Here is a 26,538-nt window from a genome sequence, read left to right on the forward strand (position 1 = left end):
CCTCTCACAGTTCTGGGTGACTAACCTCCCCACGTCTACCTTTGACTCATTCCTCTCTGCCTCCTTCTTTCCACTCCTCTCCTCTTTTGACCTCACCCTCTCCCCTTCCCCCTCTACTCACAAGGCAGGCAATACGCTCGACCTCATCTTTACTAGATGCTGTTCTTCCACTAACCTCATTGCAACTCCCCTCCAAGTCTCCGACCACTACCTTGTATCCTTTTCCCTCTCGCTCTCATCCAACACCTCCCACACTGCCCCTACTCGGATGGTATCGCGCCGTCCCAACCTTCGCTCTCTCTCCCCCGCTACTCTCTCCTCTTCCATCCTATCATCTCTTCCCTCCGCTCAAACCTTCTCCAACCTATCTCCTGATTCTGCCTCCTCAACCCTCCTCTCCTTCCTTTCTGCATCCTTTGACTCTCTATGTCCCCTATCCTCCAGGCCGGCTCGGTCCTCCCCTCCCGCTCCGTGGCTCGATGACTCATTGCGAGCTCACAGAACAGGGCTCCGGGCAGCCGAGCGGAAATGGAGGAAAACTCGCCTCCCTGCGGACCTGGCATCCTTTCACTCCCTCCTCTCTACATTTTCCTCCTCTGTCTCTGCTGCTAAAGCCACTTTCTACCACGCTAAATTCCAAGCATCTGCCTCTAACCCTAGGAAGCTCTTTGCCACCTTCTCCTCCCTCCTGAATCCTCCTCCCCCTCCCCCCTCCTCCCTCTCTGCAGACGACTTCGTCAACCATTTTGAAAAGAAGGTCGACGACATCCGATCCTCGTTTGCTAAGTCAAACGACACCGCTGGCTCTGCTCACACTGCCCTACCCTGTGCTCTGACCTCTTTCTCCCCTCTCTCTCCAGATGAAATCTCGCGTCTTGTGATGGCCGGCCGCCCAACAACCTGCCCGCTTGACCCTATCCCCTCCCCTCTTCTCCAGACCATTTCCGGAGACCTTCTCCCTTACCTCACCTCGCTCATCAACTCATCCCTGACCGCTGGCTACGTCCCTTCCGTCTTCAAGAGAGCGAGAGTTGCACCCCTTCTGAAAAAAGTATCCCTTCTTTCTTTTCTCTCCAAAACTCTTGAACGTGCCGTCCTTGGCCAGCTCTCCCGCTATCTCTCTCTGAATGACCTTCTTGATCCAAATCAGTCAGGTTTCAAGACTAGTCATTCAACTGAGACTGCTCTCTCTGTATCACGGAGGCGCTCCGCACTGCTAAAGCTAACTCTCTCTCCTCTGCTCTCATCCTTCTAGATCTATCGGCTGCCTTCGATACCGTGAACCATCAGATCCTCCTCTCCACCCTCTCCGAGTTGGGCATCTCCGGCACGGCCCACGCTTGGATTGCATCCTACCTGACAGGTCGCTCCTACCAGGTGGCGTGGCGAGAATCTGTCTCCTCACCACGCGCTCTCACCACTGGTGTCCCCCAGGGCTCTGTTCTAGGCCCTCTCCTATTCTCGCTATACACCAAGTCACTTGGCTCTGTCATAACCTCACATGGTCTCTCCTATCATTGCTATGCAGACGACACACAACTAATCTTCTCCTTTCCCCCTTCTGATGACCAGGTGGCGAATCGCATCTCTGCATGTCTGGCAGACATATCAGTGTGGATGACGGATCACCACCTCAAGCTGAACCTCGGCAAGACGGAGCTGCTCTTCCTCCCGGGGAAGGACTGCCCGTTCCATGATCTCGCCATCACGGTTGACAACTCCATTGTGTCCTCCTCCCAGAGCACTAAGAACCTTGGCGTGAGCCTGGACAACACCCTGTCGTTCTCAACCAACATCAAGGCGGTGGCCCGTTCCTGTAGGGTCATGCTCTACAACATCCGCAGAGTACGACCCTGCCTCACACAGGAAGCGGCGCAGGTCCTAATCTAGGCACTTGTCATCTCCCGTCTGGATTACTGCAACTCGCTGTTGGCTGGGCTCCCTGCCTGTGCCATTAAACCCCTTCAACTCATCCAGAACGCCGCAGCCCGTCTGGTGTTCAACCTTCCCAAGTTCTCTCACGTCATCCCGCTCCTCCGTTCTTTCCAGTTGAAGCTCGCATCCGCTACAAGACCATGGTGCTTGCCTACGGAGCTGTGAGGGGTACGGCACCTCAGTACCTCCAGGCTCTGATCAGGCCCTACACCCAAACAAGGGCACTGCGTTCATCCACCTCTGGCCTGCTCGCCTCCCTACCACTGAGGAAGTACAGCTCCCGCTCAGCCCAGTCAAAACTGTTCGCTGCTCTGGCCCCCCAATGGTGGAACAAACTCCCTCACGACGCCAGGACAGCGGAGTCAATCACCACCTTCCGGAGACACCTGAAACCCCACCTCTTTAAGGAATACCTAGGATAGGATAAGTATTCCCTCTCACCCCCCTTTAAGATTTAGATGCACTATTGTAAAGTGACTGTCCCACTGGATGTCATAAGGTGAATGCACCAATTTGTAAGTCGCTCTGGATAAGAGCGTCTGCTAAATGACTTAAATGTAAATGTAAATGTAGTTATTGTTTAACACTTTTTTGGTTACTACATGTTTCCATATGTGTTATTTCATAGTTCGATTTCTTCACTATTATTCTACAATGTAGAAAATAGTCAAAATAAAAGAAAAACCCTTGAATGAGTATGTCTTCTAAAACTTTTGACCGGTAGAGTATGTGTGTGCATAGAACAAGTGCAAGAGACAAACTGCTGGTAGTCCAGGTAGCCATTTGATTATCTATTTAGCAGTCTTGTTTAGCAGTCTTATGGTTTAGGGGAAGAAGCAGTCGGTAGCCTTTGCAGTTACCTTACCAAGTGGTCATGCAGCCAGTCAACATCATCTCAATGGTGCAGTTGAACTTTTTGAGGATCTGAGAGCCTCGCCAGACCTTTTCAGCCTCCTAAAGGGGGAAGAGGCACTGTCGTGCCCTCTTCACAACTGTGTGGGTGTGTGTGGACCATGTTAATTCCTCACCATCTTAAATAAGCATGCCCTATTCAAAAAAGAACTAAGAACAGATATAGCCCTTGGTTCACAACATACTTTTCTACCCTTGACCAGCACAAAAACATCCTGTGGCGTTCTGCATTAGCATCAAATAGCCCCTGTGATATGCAACTTTTCAGTGAAGTCAAGAACCTATATACTCAGTCAGTTTGAAAAAGCTAGCCTTAGCTTTCCTAACAGAAACTTGCATCCTATAGCACTAATTCCAATAAGTTTTGGGACACTAAAGTCCATGGAGAATAAGAGTGCCTCCCCCCAGCTGCCCACTGCACTGAGGATATGAAACACTGTCACCACCGATAAATCTACAATAATTTCAATTAGCATGTTCTATGACTGGCCATGCTTTCAACATCAGCCAACAACTCAGCACCCCCTGCAGCAACTTTCCCAAGCCCCCACCCCCCACATCTCCTTCACCCAAATCCAGACAGCTGATGTTCTGAAAGAGCTGTAAAATCTGGATCCCTACAAATCAGCTGAGCAAGACAATCTAGACCTTCTCTTTCTAAAAGTATCTGCTGAAATTGTTGCAACCCGTTACTAGTCTATTAAACCTCTTTCGTATCATCTGAGATCCCCAAAGATTGGAAAGCTGCCGTGGTCATCCCCCTCTTCAAAAGGGGGAGACACACTAGACCCAAACTGTTATTGACCTACAGTTGAAGTCAGAAGTTGACATACACTTAGGTCATTAAAACTAGTTTTTCAACCACTCCACAGAATTCTTGTTAACAAACTATAGTTTTGGCAAGTCAGTTATGATATCTACTTTGTGCATGATACAAGTAATTTTTCCAACAATTGTTTAAAGACAGATTATTTCACTTATAATTCACTGTATCACAAATCCAGTGGATCAGAAGTGTACATACACTAAGTTGACTGTGCCTTTAAACAGTTTGGAAAATTCCCTAAAATGATGACATGGCTTTAGAAGCTTCTGATAGGCTAATTGACATCATTTGAGTCAATTGGAGGTGTACCTGTGGAGGTATTTCGAGGCCTACCTCCAAACTCAGTGCCTCTTTGCTTGACATCATGGGAAAATCAAAAGAAAGCAGCAAAGACCTCCACAAGTCTGGTTCATCCTTGGGAGCAAAGGTATCTATACCCACAGTAAAACGAGTCCTATAATCGGCATAACCTGAAAGGCCGTTCAGCAAGGAAGAAGCCACTGCTCCAAAAGCGCCATAAAAAGCCAGACTACGGTTTGCAACTGCACATGGTAACAATGATGGTACTTTTTGGAGAAATGTCCTCTGGTCTGATGAAACAAAAATAGAACCGTTTGGCCGTAATGGCCATTTTTATGTTTGGAGGAAAAAGGGGGAGGCCTGCAAGCCGGAGAACACCATCCCAACTGCGAAACACAGGGGTGGCAGCATGTTGTGGGGGTGCTTTGCTGCAGGAGGGACTGGTGCACTTCACAAGACATCAGTCAAAAGCTTGGTCACAAAATGAGTCTTCCAAATGGACAATGACCCCAAGCATACTTCCAACGTTGTGGCAAAATGGCTTAAGGACAACAAAGTCAAGGTATTGGAGTGGCCATCACAAAGCCCTGACCTCAATCCCTTAAAAAATGTGTTGGCAGAACTGAAAAAGCGTGTGCGAGCAAGGAGGCCTACAAACCTGACTCAGTTACACCAGCTCTGTCAGGAGGAATGGGCCAAAATTCACCCAACTTATTGTGGGAAGCTTGTGGAAGGCTACCCAAAATGTTTGACCCAATTTAAATAATTTAAAGGCAATCCTACCCAATACTAATTAAGTCTATGTAAACTTCTGACCCACTGGAAATGTGATGAAATAAATAAAAGCTGAAATAAATAATTATCTATTATTCTGACATTTCACATTCTTAAAATAAAGGGGTGATCCTAACTGACCTAAAAAGGGGATTTTTAAATGTCAGGAATTATGAAAAACTGAGTTTAAATGTATTTGGCTAAGGTGTGTGTAAACTTCAGACTTCAACAGTATATCTGAATGTAGGCATACTTTTAAGATATACAGTGCCCTCTATTATTGGGAAAGTAAAGCAACTTTTTTGAAATGTATGGCTCTATACTTCAAAATGTTTGATATTTAACCTCAAAGTCATTGTTTAATTTGAGACTTGTCATTTTAATTGAGGGTATTTTCATCTATTTCAGCTGAACCGTATTTGTACATAGTCCTCCCCCCTCCCATTCTAGGGGAGCAAAAGTATTTGCCAAATTCACTTGTGTTTTAAAGCAGTGAAAAGTTAAGTATTTGGTCCCATATTCATAGCACACATTGACTACATCAGGGGGGGGTATGTAATCTGACTTCACCTGTATATCCATCCTGCCTTGCTTTCTAAAATCTTCAAAAGCCATGTTAAACAGATCACTGACCATTTCGAATCCCACCGTACCGTCTTCACACTAAAGGTCCTAAACGATATCATAACCGCCATCGATAAAAGACAGTGCTGTGCAGCTGTCTTAATCGATCTGGCCAAGGCTTTCGACTCTGTCAATCACTGCATTCTTATCGGCAGACTCAATAGCCTTGGCTTCTCAAATGACTGCCTCGCCTGGTTCTCCAACTACTTCTCAGACAGAGTTCAGTGTGTCAAATTGGAGGGCCTGTTGTCTGGACCTCTGGCAGTCTTTGGGGGTGCCACAGGGTTCAATTCTCAGGACGACTTTTTTCTGTATATATAAATGATGTTGCTCGTGCTGCTGGTGATTCTCTGATCCACCTCTACACAGATGACACCATTCTGTATACATCTGGCCCTTCTTTGGACACTGTGCTAACAAACCTCCAAACAAGCTTCACCGCCACACAACTCTACTTCCGTGGCCTCTAACTGTTTTTAAATGCTAGTAAAACTAAGTGCATGCACTTCAATCGATTGCTGCCCGCACCCTCCCACCCGACTAGCATCACGACTCTGGACGGTTTGAACTTAGAATATGTGGAGATCTACAATTCCCTACGTGTCTGGTTAGACTGTAAACTCTCCTTCCAGACTCACATCTTCAATCCAAAATTAACTCTAGAATCGGCTTCCTATTTCGCAAAGCCTCCTTCACTCATGCTGCCAAACATACCCTCGTAAAACGGACTCTCCTACCGATCCTTGACATCGGCTATGTCATTTACAAAATAGCATCCAACACTCTACTCAGCAAACTGGATGTAGTCCATCACAGTGCCATTTGTTTCATCACCAAAGCCCCATATACTACCAACCACTGCGAACTGTATGCTCTCGTTGGTTGGCCCTCACTACATATTCGTTGCCAAACCCACTGGCTCCAGGTCATCTATAAGTTTATGCTAGGTAAAGCCCCACCTTGTCGTAGCTCAATGGTCACCATAGAAACACCCACCTGTAGCACACACTCCAGCAGGTATATTTCACTGGTCATTCCCAAAGCCAACACATCCTTTGGCCACCTTTTCTTCCAGTTCTCTGCTGCCAATGACTGGAACAAATTGCAAAAATCACTGAAACTGGAGTGTTGTATCTCACTCTCTAACTTTAAGCATCAGCTGTCAGAGCAGCTTGCGGATCACTGTACCTGTACACAGACAATCTGTAAATAGCACACCCAACTACCTCATCCCCATATTGTTACTTATCCTCTTGCACCCCAGTATCTCTACATGCACATCTATCACTCCAGTGTTAATGCTAAATTGTAATTATTTTGCCTCTATGGCATATTTGGACACACTGTACATAGACTTGTATTTTGTGTTATTAACTGTACATTTGTTTATCTGTAACTGTTTTTGTCGCACTGCTTTGCTTTATCTTAGCCAGGTCGCAGTTGTGAATGAGAACTTGTTCTCAACTGGCCTACCTGGTTAAATGAAGGTGAAATAAATAAAATAAAAGTTAGAAGTAGAAGTTCTTGTCCCACTCCATTACAGCCCCATCAATGTGGACATACTCGCCTCTCCATTTCCTGTATTCCATGATCAGGGCCTTTGTCTTGCTGACGTTGAGGGAGAGGTTGTTGTCCTGTCACCACACTGCCAGGTCTCAGACCTCCTCACTATAGGCTGTTTCAGTCATTGGTGATCAGGCTTACCACCATCGTGTCGTTTGCAAACTTGATGTTGACGTTGGAATTGTGCGCCACTACCACACAGTTGTGGTTGAACAGGGAGTACAGGATGAAACTAAGCAAACACCAAGGGTCCCCCATGTTGATGGTCAGTGTGGAAGATGTGTTGCCGGCCCATTAGGAGTCCAGGATCCAGTTGCAGAGGGAGGTGTTCAGTCCCAGAGTCCTGAGCTCAGAGGGGAATATGGTGTTAAATGCTGAGATGTAGTCAATGGACAGCATTCTTAAATAGGCATTCCTTTTGTTCAGGTGGGTGAGGGAAGTGTGGAGTGCAACAGTGATTGAGTCATTTGTGGATCTGTTGAGGCATTATGCAAATTGAGTGGGTCCAGGGTGTCTGGGATGATGGCGTTGATGTTAGCCATGACCAACCATTTCATAGCTATAGATGCGAGTGCTACGGGGTGATAGTCATTTAGGCAGGTAACCTGGGAATTCCTGGGCACAGGGACTGTAGTGGTCTGCTTGAAACACATTTTGCATCTCAGACCAGGTCAGAGATAGGTTGAAAATGTCAGTGAAGACACTTGCCAGCTGGTCTGAGCATTTTCAGAGTATGTGTCCTGGTATTCGGTCTGGCCCTGCAACCTTGTTAACCTATTAACAAAAGGTCTTACTCACATCGGCTATGGAACGCGAGATCACACAGCCTTTTGGAACAGCTGGTAATCTCATGCATGGTTCAGTGTTGCTGGTCTTTGAAGCAAGCATAGAAAGGCATTTAGCTCATATGGCTGGCTCAAGTAACTGGGCAGCTTGCGGCTGGGTTTCCCTTTGTAATCCGTGATAGTTTGCAAACCCTGCCACGTCGGTCGAGCGTCAGAGTCGGTGTAGTAGGATTCGATCTTAGTCCTGTAGACGCTTTGCTGTTTGATGGCTCGGAGGTCGTAGCATGAGTTCTTATAAGCATCCGGATTAGCGTCCTGCTCCTTGAAAGCAGCAGCTCTAGCCTTTAGCTCAGTGCGGACGTTGCCTGTAATCCATTCTGGATGGGGTATGCACATGCTCTGTGGGGACAAAGTTGTCGATCCACTTATTAATTAAGCTGGTGACTGATGTGGTAAACTCTTCAAAATTATCAGATGAATCCTGGAACATATTCCAGTCTGTGCTAGTGAAATAATCCTGTAGTTTAGCTTCCGCTTCATTGCACTACTCCCACATTCAGTGTGTCACTGGTACTTTTTGCTTGTAAGCAGGAGGATAGAGTTATGGTCTGATTTGCCAAAGGGAGGTTGAGGTAGGTCCTTGTATGCATTTGTGTGTGTGGAGTAAAGGTGATCTAGAGTTTTGTCGCTTCTAGTTGCACAGGTGACAAGCTGGTAAAAACGAGGTAAAACGGATTTCGGTTTCCCTGCGTTCAAATCACCAGCCATAAGAAACTGAACGTGCATTTTCTTGTTTGCTTATGGCCCTATACAGCTTGTTGAGTCCGGTCTTAGTGCCAGCATCGGTTTGTGGTGGTAAATGGGCAGCTAATATATAGATAAACTTATGGTAAATATGGTCTGCAGCTTATCATGAGGTATTCTAACTCATGCGACCTATTTTAAATATCCTTTTATTGATCTATACAGTATATTAAATAGTTTTTCACTGCTTAGCCTTCAAAAGAATATATATTTCTCTAAATCCCAACATGTCACTACACCTCTACACAGATTCCACCAGTGGGTGAAGACAATTTGCTAGCCCCCAGTAGTTTATAAAATACATACAAATATATGTTTTGCAGTATAAAAATGACTTATGTTTTCTTATTAAATAAGTTAAATGAAAGATTTTTTCCCCAACAAGTTATTTTTCATTTGAAAGTGTTCTTATACAAAAATGGTGACAAAGTAAAAAAGGGACAGCATTTACCACTGCAATTAAAAAATGACTCCTAATTATGTTATGACTCATTACTTTACTTTATCTGGACATTTCCTATGACTATCACACAATCATATTTATACCCCAAGAGTCCTGGGAGATGCCCACTGCAGTCATTGCAACCCTTCACTTTGACCAATTCCTCATTATTTTTCCCGCAAACTCCTCCAGTCCTTTCCTTATCCAAGCGATACATCAATTATTAGTCATAGCCGCTAGCCCCAGAGCGACAGGGACCGCGTTGTCCATCTCCTTCTCATCTTGGCTGCCACAGAGAGAATACCTGACATCCTACACTCCAATCACATTATATCTCTCCCATTTCCTGCTCACATCCAAACAAGGCCAAGCTTTTTGGCAGCGAATCGCAACAACTCATCCTCAAAAAGGTTAATACAGAAACCGTAGTTTCCGCTTAGTCACTCACTAACTCAATTTGAAGGAAACAAATCATGTTTGACAACGTCTTTTACAAACAACTTTTCTTATTTTGTCCTCTGCTCACCAGATCACAATGAGAGCATAATGTGCTGAGGTAAACGCTGCTATTATTCCTATACCCAATGTTGCTCCATTTTCTCATTAGGTTACACTTAATGTTATAGCCTCGACACACATACCATCAAACTAATTGTGGCTTCCCATAACATATTAAATGCATTTTCATTACAAGCACTATTAGATTGCTGTGCCCCATCATTGGGCACCTAATTTATCACTCAAACAATTCTGGAAACTGACCAACCAACACACAAAGTGTAATTTCAGTCAACATCAACTCTCTAGAAAGGAATTGAAGCTGGCAGGTGAAGTGGAGAATCACACACGCCTTTACCTCACAATATGGCTTACATACTTTCCTTAAATCATTCACTGGTACTGAAGCACGACTGATGCATAAAACACTCCACCTTATAGCAGAGAGAGACACGAGAGATACTGTACATAGACAGACATAATGTCGAGGGGAAATGAGAAGAGGTACCACAAGAGACACAAAAATGGAAAAGGCAGAAAGAAGGAAAAGGCAGACAAAAAGAGAAAGATCCTTTGGAGGATGAGCTGGCAAAACGGTTAAGCTCAGTGAGGCGTATCTCTATCTTCTCTCCCTCCCTCTCTAGCCCCCTCTGCTCCTGGACACAATCAACACTGAATCAACAAGCTAATCAGAATCACAAGGCCAAACTGTTGGCACCCTCACCTCTTCGCAGGCTGCCCTAAATCTCAAACACATGATAGAGACAAATCCAATGAGCTCCATCCATTCAGCCATCAGTTCTCTCGCAAGCCAGTGCAATGACAGGACAAATTTGACCCCTATTGCATCAGAAGTGAGGTTGTCTTTACTGGAGAGATTAGGCTCACAATGTAACAGGGTGGAGATTCTTGGTTGGGTCACTGCTGTTTATCCTCGAGGGAAATGTTTTGACCTCAGACAGTAACCAGACGTGCAAATTAGATGAATTTATGATTTGTTTGAAGTGACGGCAAAAGACATGCAGGAATAAACACAGAGACACGTTTGAAGTTGACACAAACGAACAAAAAGAAGCTGATGGTTATTCTTCAATGTCTCGTGTGTCCAATTCTAAAAAGGAACTTTCTCACCAATCATTGAAGATACTGTGTGTCTATTGTGACATCTCTAAAATCAGAACCTACAGAACTAACGTGTTTCTAGTCATCAAACTTCAACTTCACCACTGCCGTAGTGCTCTGTGGGATACAGTAATACTCAAGGACTTGCTCTCGGTTTAACTTTCCTGCCTGTAGCGAATTAACTACATGTGTAAGGGGCACAGAGTCAAACTTTGGCCCAGTCAGCAGCACACACGCGTCTGCCCCATACTCCGTCTCGTCTAGTCAGTAGGGCTCGTCCATATGGAGATGGTTAAAAGCCTCATTAGTCGGCCTACTTGAAATACAGTCGCAGTGACGCTTGTCCATAAAAGCACAAAGTAGAGTGGTTTCTGCGGTGGCATTAACCAGGTCGAGGCATCGAACCCAAGAGACTTGGCACAGGCCACGTTCGCTCGAGTGATGGCTGAAACCTGAACGCATTCCAAGAAAGGAGAAGGAAGGACGTTTTCTTGGAAGGTTTCTGGAACCTTTTCGTTGGAGTAGACTCATCCATCTTTGGGTGAGGAAGGATGGAACATTCTCAGAAAAAATGTATGGTAGCCTACAATGGGATATGGTCCATTGAAAGAAAAATGACTTGGTTTTACTCAAAACATATGGTATTACGAAAGTCTAGCTTGAGGGAAGGCAAAATCTTTCACTGGATCAACATCATTTTTACAATTCTGTCTGTCTAAAAACTAGAGGATCCACCAATAAGACAACCATCTACAATGTGACATTTAATCTGTATTGAACAGGTATTGAACTTCTGAAGTTAGGGATATGTGTCTATACGTGAAGCTTTATGGCTAAGGTATGTTAGTTTGAGGGTTGGATAATGTTACCCAAAAGTGTGTTCGATAGAGATTTGCTGGGCTGTTTGATTCAGACCCTAAATGTTCTGATCTGTTTGGTGAGCTGACAATATGAAAAAGGGCAGGCCTAAAGCCACTCCCTGTAAAATCTACAAACAGGAGAAATTATGCAGAGCTATTAAGAGGTTTTATAATCAAACAGCACTCCAATTTTAATGGTGTGTGTGCGCGCGCGCATATGTGTGTATGCATGTCCTCATTACCAGTTCACTTGAAACAAGAACATTTGATTTCTTATTGAGAACCTTTATTTAACTATGCAAGTCAGTTAAGAACACATTCTTATTTTCAATGATGACCTAGGAACAGTGGGTTAACTGCCTTGTTCAGGGGCAGAACAACAGATTTGTACCTTGTCAGTTCGGGGATTCGATCTTGTACCCTTTCAGTTACTAGTCCAACACTAACCACTAGGCTACCTGCCACCCCACCTTTAATCTTAATAATTATTGCCAAACAAATATTATACAGTCGTGGCCAAAAGTTTAGAGAATGACACAAATATTAATTTTCCACAAAGTTTACTGCTTCAGTGTCTTTAGATATTTTTGCCAGATGTTACTATGGAATACTGAAGTATAATTACCAGCATTTCATAAGTGTCAAAGGCTTTTATTGACAATTATATGAAGTTGATGCAAAGAGTCAATATTTGCAGTGTTGACCCTTCTTTTTCAAGACCTCTGCAACCTGCCCAGGCATGCTGTCAATTAACTTCTGGGCCACATCCTGACTGGTGGCAGCCCATTCTTGCATAATCAATGCTTGGAGTTTCTCAGAATTTGTGAGTTTGTTTGTCCACCCGCCTCTTGAGGATTGACCACAAGTTCTCAATGGGATTAAGGTTTGGGGTGTTTCCTGGCCATGCACCCAAAATATCGATGTTTTGTTCCCCCGAAACACTTATTATTTTTGCCTTATGGCAAGGTGCTCCATCATGCTGGAAAAGGCATTGTTCATCACCAAACTGTTCCTGGATGGTTGGGAGAAGTTGCTCTCGGAGGATGTGTTGGTACCATTCTTTATTTATGGCTTGTTCTTAGGCAAAATTGTGAGTCAGCCCACTCCCTTGGCTGAGAAGCAACCCCACACATGAATGGTCTCAGGATGCTTTACTGTTGGCATGACACTGGACTGATGGTAGCACTAACCTCGTCTTCTCCGGACAAGCTTTTTTCCAGAAGCCCAAACAATCGGAAAGGGGATTCATCAGAGAAAATGACTTTACCTCAGCCCTCAGCAGTCCAATCCCTGTACCTTTAGCAGAATATCAGTCTGTCCCTGATGTTTTTCTTGAGAGAAGTTGCTTCTTTGCTGCCCTTCTTGACACCAGGCCATCCTCAAAGTCTTCGCCTCACTGTGCATGCAGATACCCTCACACCTGCCTGCTGCCATTCCTGAGCAAGCTCTGTACTGGTGGGACCCCGATCCCGCAGCTGAATCAACTTTAGGAGACGGTCGTGGCGCTTGCTGGACTTTCTTGGGCACCCTGAAACCTTCTTCACATCAATTGAACCGCTCTCCTTGAAGTTCTTGATGATCCGATAAATGATTTAGGTGCAATCTTACTGGCAGCAATATCCTTGCCTGTGAAGCCCTTTTTGTGCAAAGCAATTCTTTTTTGTGCAAAGCACGTGTTTCCTTGTAATCATGTTTGACAGAGGAAGAACAATGTTTCCAAGCACCACCCTCCTTTTGAAGCTTCCAGTCTGTTAGTCAAACTCAATCAGCATGACAGAGTCATCTCCAGCCTTGTCCTCGTCAACACTCACACCTGTGTTAATGAGAGAATCACTGATGATGTCAGCTGGTCCTTTTGTGGCAAGGCTGAAATGCAGTGGAAATGTTTTTTTGGGGTTAATTTGCATGGCAAAGAGGGACCTTGCAATTCATTCTCTCTCTTCATAACATTCTGGAGTATATGCAATTTGCCATCATACAAACTGAGGCAGCAGACTGAAAATTAATAGTCATTCAACTTTTGGCCACGACTGTACAGCCATAAACTTTGAGCAACTTTACAACAGAAGACAAAACTATGTATTTGCATTGATTTGACTACAATTATCAACTGTATCGCCACTGACATGGAATGAGCCGTCCTACTGTAAGTGCAGGGTTGTTGTAGAAGCTTCTGGATGAATCCGGTTGGAAAACAGAAACCACAGAGCCGTATAGTAACACTGTCAAAGGCAATTAAAAGTGAAAACATCAGTCACTAGAGAGATAAAAGATGTACTTATGAAAACCACAATAGGTTGTAATTGGGGTCAATACAGAGGTATTACTGCAATACTGGCGTCCTCAGTTCTGTGCCAAAATGTTTTCTCCCACACAAACACACACCCACCCAGGGTGAGAGGTTCACCACATGGTATCCACTGACCTTTTCTAAATATATGCAGAAAACAGACTCATTAAAGTGATCTCTTTGCTTTTTATTAGGTGTTATATCAGTGTAACGCAGACAATTGAGAGGCGTTTCCACTCCCTGCAGATGCCAATTGCATGTGTGCGGGAGAGTAGGCCTGTGTGTGTTTGTGTACATTGATGTCCAGCCACACGTGTATGGGTGTTTGTATGTGTGACGGGAAGAAAGAGAGCGCATACCTAAAGTATGAACATCTGTCAAAGCAAGCATGTCCATATGCAACATTGAATGTGTGACTGTGCGCAGTCTACCAGCAGATGAAAGAATTCAAGTTAGTAAATCAGTCGCTGTCAAAAGAAGATGAAGTTCAACACAGGAACCTATCAGACAGTCAATATACATGGATTAAAAAGTACCCTTTTAATACCTTCAAGAGTCACTGCATAATATCTTTGAGGTGATAGATTTTGACCCACGGGAGATTTTTACGCTTCATACTAACAATAAAAGATGAATTGAATGCCGACTATTAACAAAGCATCCGATTACACAAGTGGCGCCAGAGCAAGCGCCATGTGTCTGTTTGAACAAGTACTACAGGACCTTCTGGGGCGGTGTGACCCGTAAGCAATAAGAGAAATTCCCATCAAGAGAGAGGGGGTGTGGGAATTGTGTAAAGGTGCACAGGAGCTTGCAGTGTGTGCTTGTGCATGCATGCGAACAGTGGACTTAGTTTACGGTACTCACCACCAATGATTTCACTTAAATTCCTGTCAATATTCCATCGTTTCTGAGCAGCACTGCGATTGGCCAGTACACAGTATTTCTGTCTTACCCATCCACAACATAAGATACAAACAGAAAGGCTTCCAACAAGCCACCTGAGAGCTCCAAGTGCCAAAAGAATTCAGTCAAGTCACTGTCCCTGGTTTGTTATGTAAGCCTGTGCATTCTTAATGGTCAGGGGTTTGGAGCCGAGCCTGGACCCAGATGCCTGCGTCTGCTGTGTATCTGTGGTGTTCTTGCTGGTAGGCTGTGTTTGTTTGTGTAAGAATAAGCGTATTTGAATGATGGTGGTATGTATAGTATGCAGTGAGAGGGAAGGGATAAACAGTGAAAACAATAGCCTATCTACAATATACTTGGAGTTATTTCTTACAGCCTTGCATCCAAACCATGACAAACCACAGGTCTGAAGAGTTGTGTGACTACAAATGTACAACCTTTGAACAAATTTACATTTGTAACATCAAAGAAATGAAGGATTGTGCCTTTGTGGCCACAGACTGAAATGCTCCAAACAAAAACATTTAAGCCAATCAACATGCAGTACTCACAAAACCCCTCCCCCCATCCCAACCAGGTCACCACTGACCTAATATCTTCCTTTCTATAGACAGATTGTGTTTTTAAATCAGCATTTAAAAATAAATACATGTCCTCTCAGGTCTTTCCCACAAACACTGATCCCAAATCCCCATCCTTTCGCTCTGGAGAGAACAGTCCTTATGGGGCTGATGTCAAAGGTCACAGAGGATCACTGATCAATAATCCCCTGCCTGATCGATCAGAATGCCTTTTCTTTTTTCTCCACCAACCAGATACAAGCTCACTGTATAACAAGAGAGCTGGGGATAGAACGAGACAGGGGAATGGGAGAGAGGCCTCCTCCCTTCCTCCCTCTAGGATCCCTAAAGTATTTGAGTCTTGCTTTGACATGGTCAAGGACTAGGCACTGATGAGAGCAGTGCATCATGATGCACCTGCCTTGCCACAGAGTCCTGCTGTTTGTTGTAGTAGAACTAAAAAAAGGTGTCTTTACAGGAGATGTAGCTCTCCAGTTGGTAATGATTTCCTTATGGCAAAAACACCCACATCTCCAGACATTTACACTTACTTGCTACGCTTCTCACCCAGATTGGTAGCCTATTTGACTAACAGAGATATTCTGTACAGAGTAAGTGCCTAGGGCGAAATCCAAATAAAGCTGCAGTGTGTGTGTGTGTGTGTGTGTGTGTGTGTGTGTGTGTGTGTGTGTGTGTGTGTGTGTGTGTGTGTGTGTGTGTGTGTGTGTGTGTGTGTGTGTGTGTGTAAAATGAACATTAATCGCCAATAAGGCATTGATTTTAATGGAATAATCACACACATGAAAGATTTGGCATGTAATGAAGAGCCAGAAATCACCATTATCAAAGTAGATTTCTAACTCAAAATGGGGAGCTAGCCGATGCATATGGACAGAATTATGAAATGTGTCCAGATTAATTTTCAGTTTCTGATGATTGTCTAAACACTAATCAAAATAATCTGTCAGCTTTGATTATCAGAAAAGACAGATAAGGGCTGTTATTCAGCATCTTTGCCAATACAAAATGCACAGGTTGTATTTTGAGGGCAGTGTTCTCGTTCCAAGAATGAATTATGCTTCTCAAAAGATTAATTGCAGAGCACCAGTAGTTACAAATCAGAGAAATAAGATGACGGAATAGGAAAGGCACTCATTGCTAAATCATTAATAATGAACTTGCATTAGGTTGAGTCCAAAGCGGGACCCTAGGATGACATAATATGGACGGGAGCCAAGAGCTGGGCAGTTAAAGGTGGAAGGCATTAACCGCCTTCACTCCTCACAACACGGACGCTATCACGGAAGCAGACAAATCGCTCTGAGTGGGCTTCGGTCATCTCTCAGTTTTGCTGTCTTATAATATTAAAGTTTGAATTCTTTGAAGCAGACTTGTGTTATGACACAGGGGCCCATACATGAGTTCAAGTCAGATTCATCAAGACTTGAAAAGGCAATTCCACATTACAACTTCACTTTCATCATCTTCAGCCAATACCAATGTGTACATAAATGAAAACAATGCATTTCAAAGTTATGTAGAAGAAAATATACATTTCTACCTGATGACAAAAAGTTTACATTTTAAAAATAGTGAATTTCAAAAACACTGAGATTGGCAGTGACATGGTGAACAAGAACATGACAGGAATCCTGTATAGCTCAACAAAACAAGTAGTAAAAAAATGCTTGTGCATTTTCATTATTCTGTGTCAAACTTGACTGACTCATTGACAGCAACTCACAATTACCATACATTCTTTCTACATAGAAAAGACACACTACAAGCCAAGTGGCTGAATTCCATAATACATTTGCTTAAAATGGACCATTTCATATGCAGCACACCCTCCAGTGACATGGGGAAGGGTAGGAAATTAGTTAACTTTCAAATGAAATGTTGATGAAGATTGGGGATATGATCTGTGCAGCTTTGGCCACGGAGACCTCAATTACGCTCACTCTCCTTCCTTGTCATCTCTATCTTGACATTCTCATTGGTTGTCAGACATCATGCAGGGAGCTAGCCCGAGTCCCCAAATTATGACTATGATTAAAAATGTAGAGATCACAGCTATATTTATAGACAGTTCAACCTGGACCTCACTTCACACACTGACCACAGTCATCATCCTCAAGCCAAGACCACTACATTATCCTCAAGCCAAGACCACTACATTATCCTCAAGCCAAGACCACTACATCATCCTCAAGCCAAGACCACTACATTATCCTCAAGCCAAGACCACTACATCATCCTCAAGCCAAGACCACTACATCATCCTCAAGCCAAGACCACTACATCATCCTCAAGCCAAGACCACTACATCATCCTCAAGCCAAGACCACTACATCATCCTCAAGCCAAGACCACTACATTATCCTCAAGCCAAGACCACTACATTATCCTCAAGCCAAGACCACTACATCATCCTTTCACACCTTCCGCTCACCTCCTTACTCTGAAATATTAACACCAGCATACTGTATTTTGGAGGGTGGGTTGGATGGGGGAAAGTAGCACCTGTGTATTTCATCACTGGACAGCGATAGACCGGTGTGCTTCCTCTCTAGAGAGTAGCTATGTGTTGATAGATACACCTTCATAATGTGTCCATTAGAAGCAGTGTCGATTGCAAACATGACAGTGATACCTGAATGCGGTGTCCTTATAGGACAAGACTGCGTAACACACTGCACCTTCTGTCATTTGTTGTAGATGTACGGTGTGTAACGCAGGAGTATAACGCCTGTATGAGTCTTCAGAAAGGACATTGACAATCTTTCTGCCTTACTGTATCGTCTGCAAAAAGCTAGTTGGATCCAGGCCAAGGTGTGTGTGTGTGTGTGTGTTGGAGTGCTGGGAGGGAGATTTAGGCAGGCAAGCAGGCAGGAAGGTACATTGGGTGCCTGTGAGGTCGGGGGGGGGGGTAGGTGGAGTGTTAACAGGGGAGACACCTGACAGCAGTGGGGTGTATGCGCCCTGGCACTTCTGTACATTCATGTCACCGCGGATAAAGTCAGCACCTGTGAAGAAGAACTACAGCACTGCTGCCACGGTCAGGGACAGGAGGAGTTCTATATATTTTGGTTATTGTGTCCTCCTCGGTCTCCCTGTGCTCACTGAACAGACAGCTAGGGACAGGTGGGCACCGGTGGAGATGCCAGCACCCTTGTCATTGTCAGGCACATGGTATGAGATGCATGTACAGAACACAAGCTGAAGCTGTGGTTCTCGCTCTGCTTGGGTGACAGTCAAGAAGTCCACTTGGGATGTGACCTTGTGTGAGTCAAAGTGCCTCTCCTCTCCTTCGACTGGAGAGGCAGGATCTGGCTAACACTTTATTAGAAAATGACAATGGGGCACACGCTAGTGTTAGTAAGTTAGCGCAGATGATACTATTGAGTCACCGCCATGGTGGAGAGTGAGTGTGAAGGGCTAGTAGTGTTGTGTGTTGTAGAAGACATGGCATAATGCCCAGAGAGAGTCATCAGATTGAACCAGTGTGTGGGCTGCTTATTTAATTAGACTTTGCACGGTACCGGGTGCAATAATAATCAGTTCTCATTCATCAAACTACTACTGGCTGAAAAAGAGAGTCATCTTACGTTTTTGTAGAGGTTAACACAGAAGGAGTGCCTATATCCATCACACTTCCCTGATCCTGGCTTTCACTCCTGTCTCCATGTATATGGAATATTAAATAAACACACACACACACACACACACACACACACACACACACACACACACACACACACACACACACACACACACACACACACACACACGCTGGACAGGGGCTGCAAAACAAAGCCAAAACAACTATGATTGGATGGCCCTCCGCTCTTGGCAGCAGTTTACCTGTTCAATAAATCTGCCTTCCGCTTCCAGTCCTGACATGCATGTCTAACGGGGATCCATGCGCCTTTTCCTGCCCCATAACACACAGCACAGCTCAGCAAAGCCAAAGGTTACCTGGAGTTGGGCTATCTATCAACGTGTTCCCAGTTCACCCCTGAAGAATGGCTTGAGCTAAGTCGAGCTAAAGCCTGGCACTGCCACCTGCTGGCACAGGGAGTAAACAGGGGAACCCCTCAATCCCAGAGTCCTGGAAAACTAACCTCTGCCTGCCAATGTAATGAAGCACTAGCCGGTTAAAGTAGTTATAAAGCTACATGTAGAGAGGTGCTAAAATTCATGTGAAAACACAAATTGTATGTGCACAACATACAGGTAACTGCCAAAATAAAAGTTAACACTTGAAAGAGGGATAAAGTATATTGAAAGCTGCAGTTTCCACACAGGCGTGGTTCCTGAGTTAATTAAGTCATTAAACATCCCATCTTGGTATAAAAAAAGTTCTCAATCCAATTGAACACTTACGGGAGGTTCTGGAGCGGGACCCAAGACACCGTATTCCACCACTATCAACAAAACAACACCAAATTATTCAATTTCGCATAGAAGAATGTGTTCCTTTATTTTGGCAGTTACCTGTATTTGGATACTACACCTAGAGAGAGCCGATCTGCAACTTCTCCCACTAGCACATAATGGGACATAATTGTCTGAGTGGTGGGTCTTTTTTTTTCTCCATCTCTTTTCTTTCTAAATGACTTAAAATGAGTTTCCCAACACTTTGTGCTTTAAGCAAACATCCAACTGTGGTTAAACGGTGTGGAAAAACTCACCTTCAGCAGTGGGGCGGGGAGGGAGAAGGGGAGACAAAGATGGGCGCATGTGCTGTGAATTAGCTTTCGCGGGTAGGCTTGTGGTGGAAGTAACCTTGGAAACCAGCACGGGTGTTTCTGCATGGCTGCAGTCTGCAGTGCCTCAGGGGCTCAGTGACCCGGGTGCGAAGGGAGGAAGAAAGACAGCAGGCCGAGACACACACACTCCCCCTCTCACCAGTGGCCCCCGGGGAACCCTTGCACGCACCTCCAACCAACCAGCCTCTCTGTAAGGCCTCACTCTCTTTCTCCTTGCAAGTGATTCTTCTCTCACTGCCTTTATGTAAGGCCTATTCGCCCCCTCAGTCTCACTCAGCCACTGTGTAAGGCCTTGCTCTCCCTCTCCATGTGGGAGCCCTCTCTTTCTATGCCACTGAAAAGCAGCCACCAGTCTCTCATCATGTTCATATCTGAATGGAGGGGCTAACTAACTTGGTCTATATGTTAAGAGCCCTTTCTGTCTTTTACACACACTCCACTCAATGCATGGACACTGCACAGCCAGAGGTTAATTTCAGCCAGTTTATTCACACAGCACATACTACAGTGGGTAATGTATTTCATAACATTGTACAGCGCTGTCACGCCTGACAAAAGACTCTTGATCCTATCAGTAGTATAAAAATAGTGTCACTACAAAAGTATAAATTAAGCCTACCGATAAGACAACTCAAATCCACAAAAACGGAACAAAACTATTTGCCAAAGCGTGATAAAATGACAAATTATGGAATCAAAATAAACTTGAAATATTTTTTTGCAGCCCAGCAGAGTATAAAAAGAAAAGAATGACAAGTCTCCATAAAATAACAGACTATTCTCAATTCCAATTGAGCATCAAAAATTGTGAACATGAGGGAAAGACTATTCATGTTAGCCATCTTGTATTTACAGTTAACATTTGCATCTTCTTTCAACACACCTAGTGGAAAAAGATTGCGACCTGTGTTCCTGTGAAGCCATAGGTTAGCAGCATTTTTTATTTTTATTCTTTTAAGTTTGAATTTAGTTCTCTATAACAGTATTTAGCTTGAGTTGTGAGTATCAAAACCTTTGAAATGTTAGTTTATAAAAAGAGGTATGGTGTTATCAACGGTGCTCCCCATTTCTGCAACACTTGCTCCCTCTAGTGGAATAAAACAGCAGTTCTCTTGTATTTACATACTGCCACCCCTGAAAGGAGTATGTCAAAGTTGCCCCTAGACTGAGCTAAAGTCAGTTTGTTCCTTTGCCCCTAATGTTTAAAGCTAGGATTTTGGGAGGTTAAGCAGATCTTAGATCTGTGCCTAGGAGCAACTTCTAACCCCCTGAAACTGTTCCGTCTTAGAAGAAACACACTGGCTTATATGATAGAATAGATCAGTACTCTAATATTGATTACATGCATATCTTGTAATAATTCTAATCTTACCAAAGAAAGCGTATGAGACAATCGTAGTAGTAGTATTGGAGATACCGACATCAACGACCGACTGCGTGTTCAGGATCATTTTTTGCTTGAAATCCTAATTTAAGATCTACAGGTAAAATCCATTCACTACGGGTGCAAAAAAAAAAAAGAGACCAAACTAAAACATCAATTTCAGTTCCATTATCTATATGCTACACTTACTATTTGATCATATTGGACAGATCCAAAAATCATCATGTCGGACAGACCAGAGCCTTTACTGCATGTCCTTCAGTCATAGAATTTGAGGTTACAAAAAAAGCACACCACTGCTTTGGACAGAGGAAAGTTAAGTCTGAACTATCTATACTGAATGGGAAGTTTATCGAGATGCACCTCGGTGTGTGACACTCACTTCCAATATAGCATTGGTCAAGCCATTTGAGATGTTATGCACATTCCAACTAATTTGTGCAAGTTTGTACAAAGGCAACAACGATTTCACACACTCAACTCCTAAATTAGAAAGTGTCTCTCTGAACGGAGGACAGACAAAATTCAAGGAAGGGGAAGGTTGAACATACATTGGCAAAACATTTAATCCTTCAATCAAAATCCTAAACAAATCCAGTGCATGAATTAAAAGCATGAAACCATAACAGCCACACCAGTACGTTTCTTTGGACTATTTGCTTTTGGATAAATTAACACATGGGTCTATCTTTGATGTAAAAAGTACAAACAACAAATGAAGTCTAAGAAAGACTAATAAATATGAGAAACTGACATAGTACATAAAGACACATGATGCTTGGTGTACTGGAAGACGGTCTAAAAACAACATGGCTAAAGACAATTGAGGACCAGACTGAAAGACACCACAATGAAAAAGTAGAAAGATGCCACTAACAAGCCAGGGGCAATCAGACCAACGAGTTCCCAAACATACCCACCCCAACTGTCAAGTCATTCAGTATAGTCACTCAGTAACACAGTGGAGTTGAATCGCAACATTGTCCAAAACGAATCTGAGGCCAGGCCATACACAACCACCGGAGGCCACGCTCCGCCTTAAGTTGACCATACATCATGCGATTATAAACTGGGATTTTGCCACAATTTGGGATCCACTACAATCGCAGGTAAATCGTGATGTTGTAAGCTCCAACCAAGATGCCGTAGGTCGCATAATGTGATTGGGTGCGATTATGGGTTTTGCACAGTCCCGATCCACATTTTAGGTTCCGATTATTTTGCTGCACAAAATGTTCTGTTGTATCTTCCGTAGTGAGGGGCTACAATGTGACATGCAACTTGTCCTCCGTTGCTCAGCTACAGCCACATAGTAGGAGGTGGCCATGACACATCTGGAAATAGGACAAGGAGGGGTCTAGACATGACACAATGTGAGCAAACTGGTGTAATGTGAGCACACCTGTCGCAGACACCAGGATGACAAGATTATGCAGACAATTTGCATAATGTGAGTGGGCCAACGACGTAAAGACTTGTATCGTTGTCTAATGTATGCCTAGCTTAGTCCTTCAAGTAGTTACTAAAGTCAGACAACTTTAAGCCATGGATGAAAAGAAGGCAATTTGATCATGTGAAGGCATGATGTTGACTATGACGTCTAAGGTCAGAAGAAACCTCGCCTGGTAACACAGTGCAATAAAGTGAGACTTGAAAAGTGTGTGTGGTTAAAAATCGAGGAGAGAGCGGTCCTGTGATCCCATGTAGCTTGGTTGGCAGAGCATGGCACTTGCAATGCCAGGACTGGGGGTTCGAGTCCCACGGGTGACCAGTATGAAAAATGGAAAAAAAGTATACAAATGTATACACCCAGTAATACAAGTCGCTGTGGATAAGAATGTCTGCTAAATGAATTTTATGTCAATGTAGAGAGCCGCTACAGCTGTATTACACGGGACATTTTAAAATATCTAAATAAAATGTTATCACATTGACCATATTACTTTTGGGAAACCCAGTCGAGTCGGAGTTCGGGCATATGACTTTGATATGTGAAAACCATTTATAAGATGCATACTTTCAGATTTTCTGAACTTACTTCCTTGTTTAAATGAGTTGCGCTGCTCATGCTTTGAAGTCCACTATGTAGGGAAGAGGATCTAACTAATGGTTAGATGGTGATGGAAACAGACCAGTCAATTAAAACCAGTGCTTGTTTCATCTGCTCCTGCCATAGACTTCCAATCAAGTCTCATTCTGAGGCGCTGTGAAACCATACTGCTCGACAGAAGCACAGCTGGCTGGTGGACGAGACTAGGCTAGAAGTGATTCAGCGAAAGACAGAGAAAGTTCTTTAAGGATCAACTAATAATAGAGGTTACTAGCTAGCACCATATGCAACACCCTTAACATCCTTGACATTTATCCTAGGACTTTTAAGCCATTCAACTGCTGATAATTCTTGGTTGTTGCATTTGGCACTAACCAGATCAGCATCTTGAGAATATCCCCCTATTCCTCACCTTCTTGAACAGTATCCAACCAGTCCAGGTGTTTGATAAAATAAAACATCCCATGGGGGATTCGAACCTACGCCGCAAGTTGTGACAATTGTCAGGAACCAGACTCTCTACACTGTGAACTAGCTAGTTACTAACTTGCCTGTGGACTTCTGGCAAGGACGCTTTCGTGAAAACGTGCTGGATCACATCCAACTATGTCAATGATTTGAATTGGCCGATACAGAATCTTTTACATAATTTAATGATGTGCTCAGCTGGTTGACCTCAGCATCATAACTAATTGTGCCAGGTTGGCCTATGAGAAACGCGAGCAGCTTGCCATTTTAGACAACAGGTATAAACCTTGGGTCTAAGCAAAAGTTCACGAGTATGGCTCCTCAGGGTTCCCCTATCCCCATGTAGATGGTCTGTAGTCATTGGTGGAGAGGTCATGGTTAGGTCGGCGTTGGTGGTCAGGCTAACGTTCAGGCCATGTTGGAGCGCAGAAAGATGAGTTTGCTCATCTCCTCAGTGGTGACCTGCTGTCTCCTCTTCATGGCCAGGCTCTGCTCACAGACACTCACACACTCGCTGCGGATGCCCACGGCGGGCACGGCCAGCAGCCACAGTGCTAGGCGTGCCAGTCTGGGGAAGCGGTCACCCACCACGGTGCTCCAGTAGTGGAAGAGGTCTGGGGTGTTGCCCTGGAGGAGTGGTTCAGCCAGATACTGGAAAACCTCCTGTCTCACCTGGGTCTGGCTTTCATCTGACGATGCCTCCGATGACACAGCTACTACCCCTCTGGTGTTCACTCCACCCCCGGGGACGTTCACTCTAAGCCGTTTGGGTGTTGAGGGTCCATCCACATCCTCACCTCCGGACCCCCCACCGGTGGCTTGCCCCCCATCATGGGGGTCTGTGGCCATCTCGCAGGCGCGGGCGATGATCTCCTCATGCTGGTAGGCTGGGACGGGACGCAGCTTCAGCTGAGGATCCAGGACCATGGCTACCTGGTGGGCTTTCTCCACCTTAAAGTTCTCCTTCAGGGCTTCCAGGAAGTAGTGGCAGAGCTTGCTGGCGGTCCCCACCTCCCCAGCCTTGGAAGTGAACAGTTTCTCCAGTCGCAGGTAGACAGGTAGCACCTGCTGCAGGGTGGGCCTCCTCTGACTGCTGAGCTCCAGGGCGGCAAGGCGTAGAGGGGCCAGCAGGCAGGCTAGCGTCCCCAGCAGGTGTTTGTTGAGGCCCTGCAGCGTAGAAGCTGTGGCCTTGCTCCTCCCGTATGCCTCACATATCTGCTCAAAGTGGGCATGCACCTGAAGCAGGGCCTCAGCCGTGCGGTCCCAGCAGGGAGGGGTGGGGCTAGGCCTGGGGGGAGCGGAGGGGTTAGACGTGCCCTCGTCGATAGTGGCACTGGTGGAGTCGTCACATAACGAGAGGCTGGTGGAGGCAGCAATGTCACGGCAGGTAGCCAGCAGCTCAGTCAATTCGTGGAGCCCCCGCGCCTGCAGGCTGCGCTTCCCAAGCACCGCCTGGACCACTACACCCAGCGAGCACCCGGCGCATCGCAGACACACCTTCCCCCGCCCGCCTCCACCCAGCGGCGAGCCCCCCACCCCCAACACCCTCGGCTCAGTCACGTACACCGTGCGGATGTCCGACATGACAAACTCCGACAGCACGTTCTGGGTCCACTGGTGTACCTGCTCAGGTCCCTCCCTCAGGTCTGCCTCCTTGACACCTAGAACATAGCGTTTGAGCCTGGATCCCTCCACCTGGTAGGCTGTCAGCACTAGGCAGGCGTCAGGCCCCACTGTCTGGGAGTGGCAGGTGACGGCGATGCCCAGTGAGGTGTTGGAGCCCAGGGCGCAGGTCACCTTCACCTTGATCTGGTTGTACATGCGGGGAAGCTGGCGCAGGGCCAGTGAGCTCATGTTGCCCAGGGCTTCGCGGGTGGAGTAGGCACCGTGGCGGGCGCCCGTGTCCACTAGAGTCTGGGCCAGCTTCAGGAAGTCCTTGCTGTTGAGCATGTTGAGCACGCCTAGGTCTGTACACATCACCCTGAGGAGACGCTCAGCCACCTGCTGCCTTTCCTTCTCTGGTAGTCCACCACTGTTCTCTGTGGATAGAGAGAGGCATAGGAGAGGAGCAGTGAGAGGAGAGAGTGAAAGGAGAAATAGAAAAATAGATGGAAAATGAGGTAGAGGAGAACGAGTTTGAGTGTGTTTTCATAGGCAGTGTGGCCTAAGTGTGTTCATTCATAAGCAGCATGACTATGACATTCATGAATAGTAGCCTACTCACGGTTGGTGTAGTGGTTTCTCTGTGTTGGCTGGGGCTGAGCCTGTATCTGGACTTGAACTATTTGAGCTTGGGCCTGATGCTGGGGCTGGGGGGACCTCCACAGTTGGTCCTGTGAGGCTGGGCCTGGTGAAGTCTTTGGAGACCCCCCTTTGGTGTGGTTCTCATTATCCGCTGGGGGGATAGAGGGTTAGCATTCTGTGATAGAGAAGGTCCACAGCTAAAAGTTGGTTAATTGCTAATAATAACATGAGGTTGGCTAAAGGGTTAACTAATGACTAATTGTTAATGGGCCAGCTAGCAACGAGCTACAATGGATTTAGCTAAAAGTTAATAACCAGAGGGTTGGCTATTGGCTACTAGCTCCAAAGTTAACAGATAGTTACATAGGGTTAGGAAACAACCACTAGCCTCTAATAGTGGCTACACATTATAAAACAAC

The 26,538-nt window shown here is 45.1% G+C and overlaps 1 protein-coding gene across 7 annotated transcripts in view; it reads right to left on the reverse strand.

Moving 5' to 3' along the window:
• Positions 1 to 20,442: 20,442 nt before the first annotated feature.
• Positions 20,443 to 26,538, reverse strand: part of LOC124048945 (zinc finger protein 618-like) — a 36,378-nt gene continuing 30,282 nt past the window's right edge. For all 7 annotated transcript variants that reach the window (XM_046370135.1, XM_046370140.1, XM_046370138.1 and 4 more), the window contains 2 exons: positions 26,100 to 26,270; positions 20,443 to 25,914 (listed from right to left, as the gene is read on the reverse strand). In XM_046370135.1, the coding sequence (XP_046226091.1) occupies positions 24,284 to 25,914; positions 26,100 to 26,270 (1,802 nt within the window). In that variant the 3' untranslated portion in view covers positions 20,443 to 24,283. The remainder of the gene's footprint in view (positions 25,915 to 26,099; positions 26,271 to 26,538) is intronic.

The sequence above is a fragment of the Oncorhynchus gorbuscha genome, linkage group LG11, assembly GCF_021184085.1.
Source record: "Oncorhynchus gorbuscha isolate QuinsamMale2020 ecotype Even-year linkage group LG11, OgorEven_v1.0, whole genome shotgun sequence".
NCBI classification, from domain to species: Eukaryota; Metazoa; Chordata; class Actinopteri; order Salmoniformes; family Salmonidae; genus Oncorhynchus; species Oncorhynchus gorbuscha.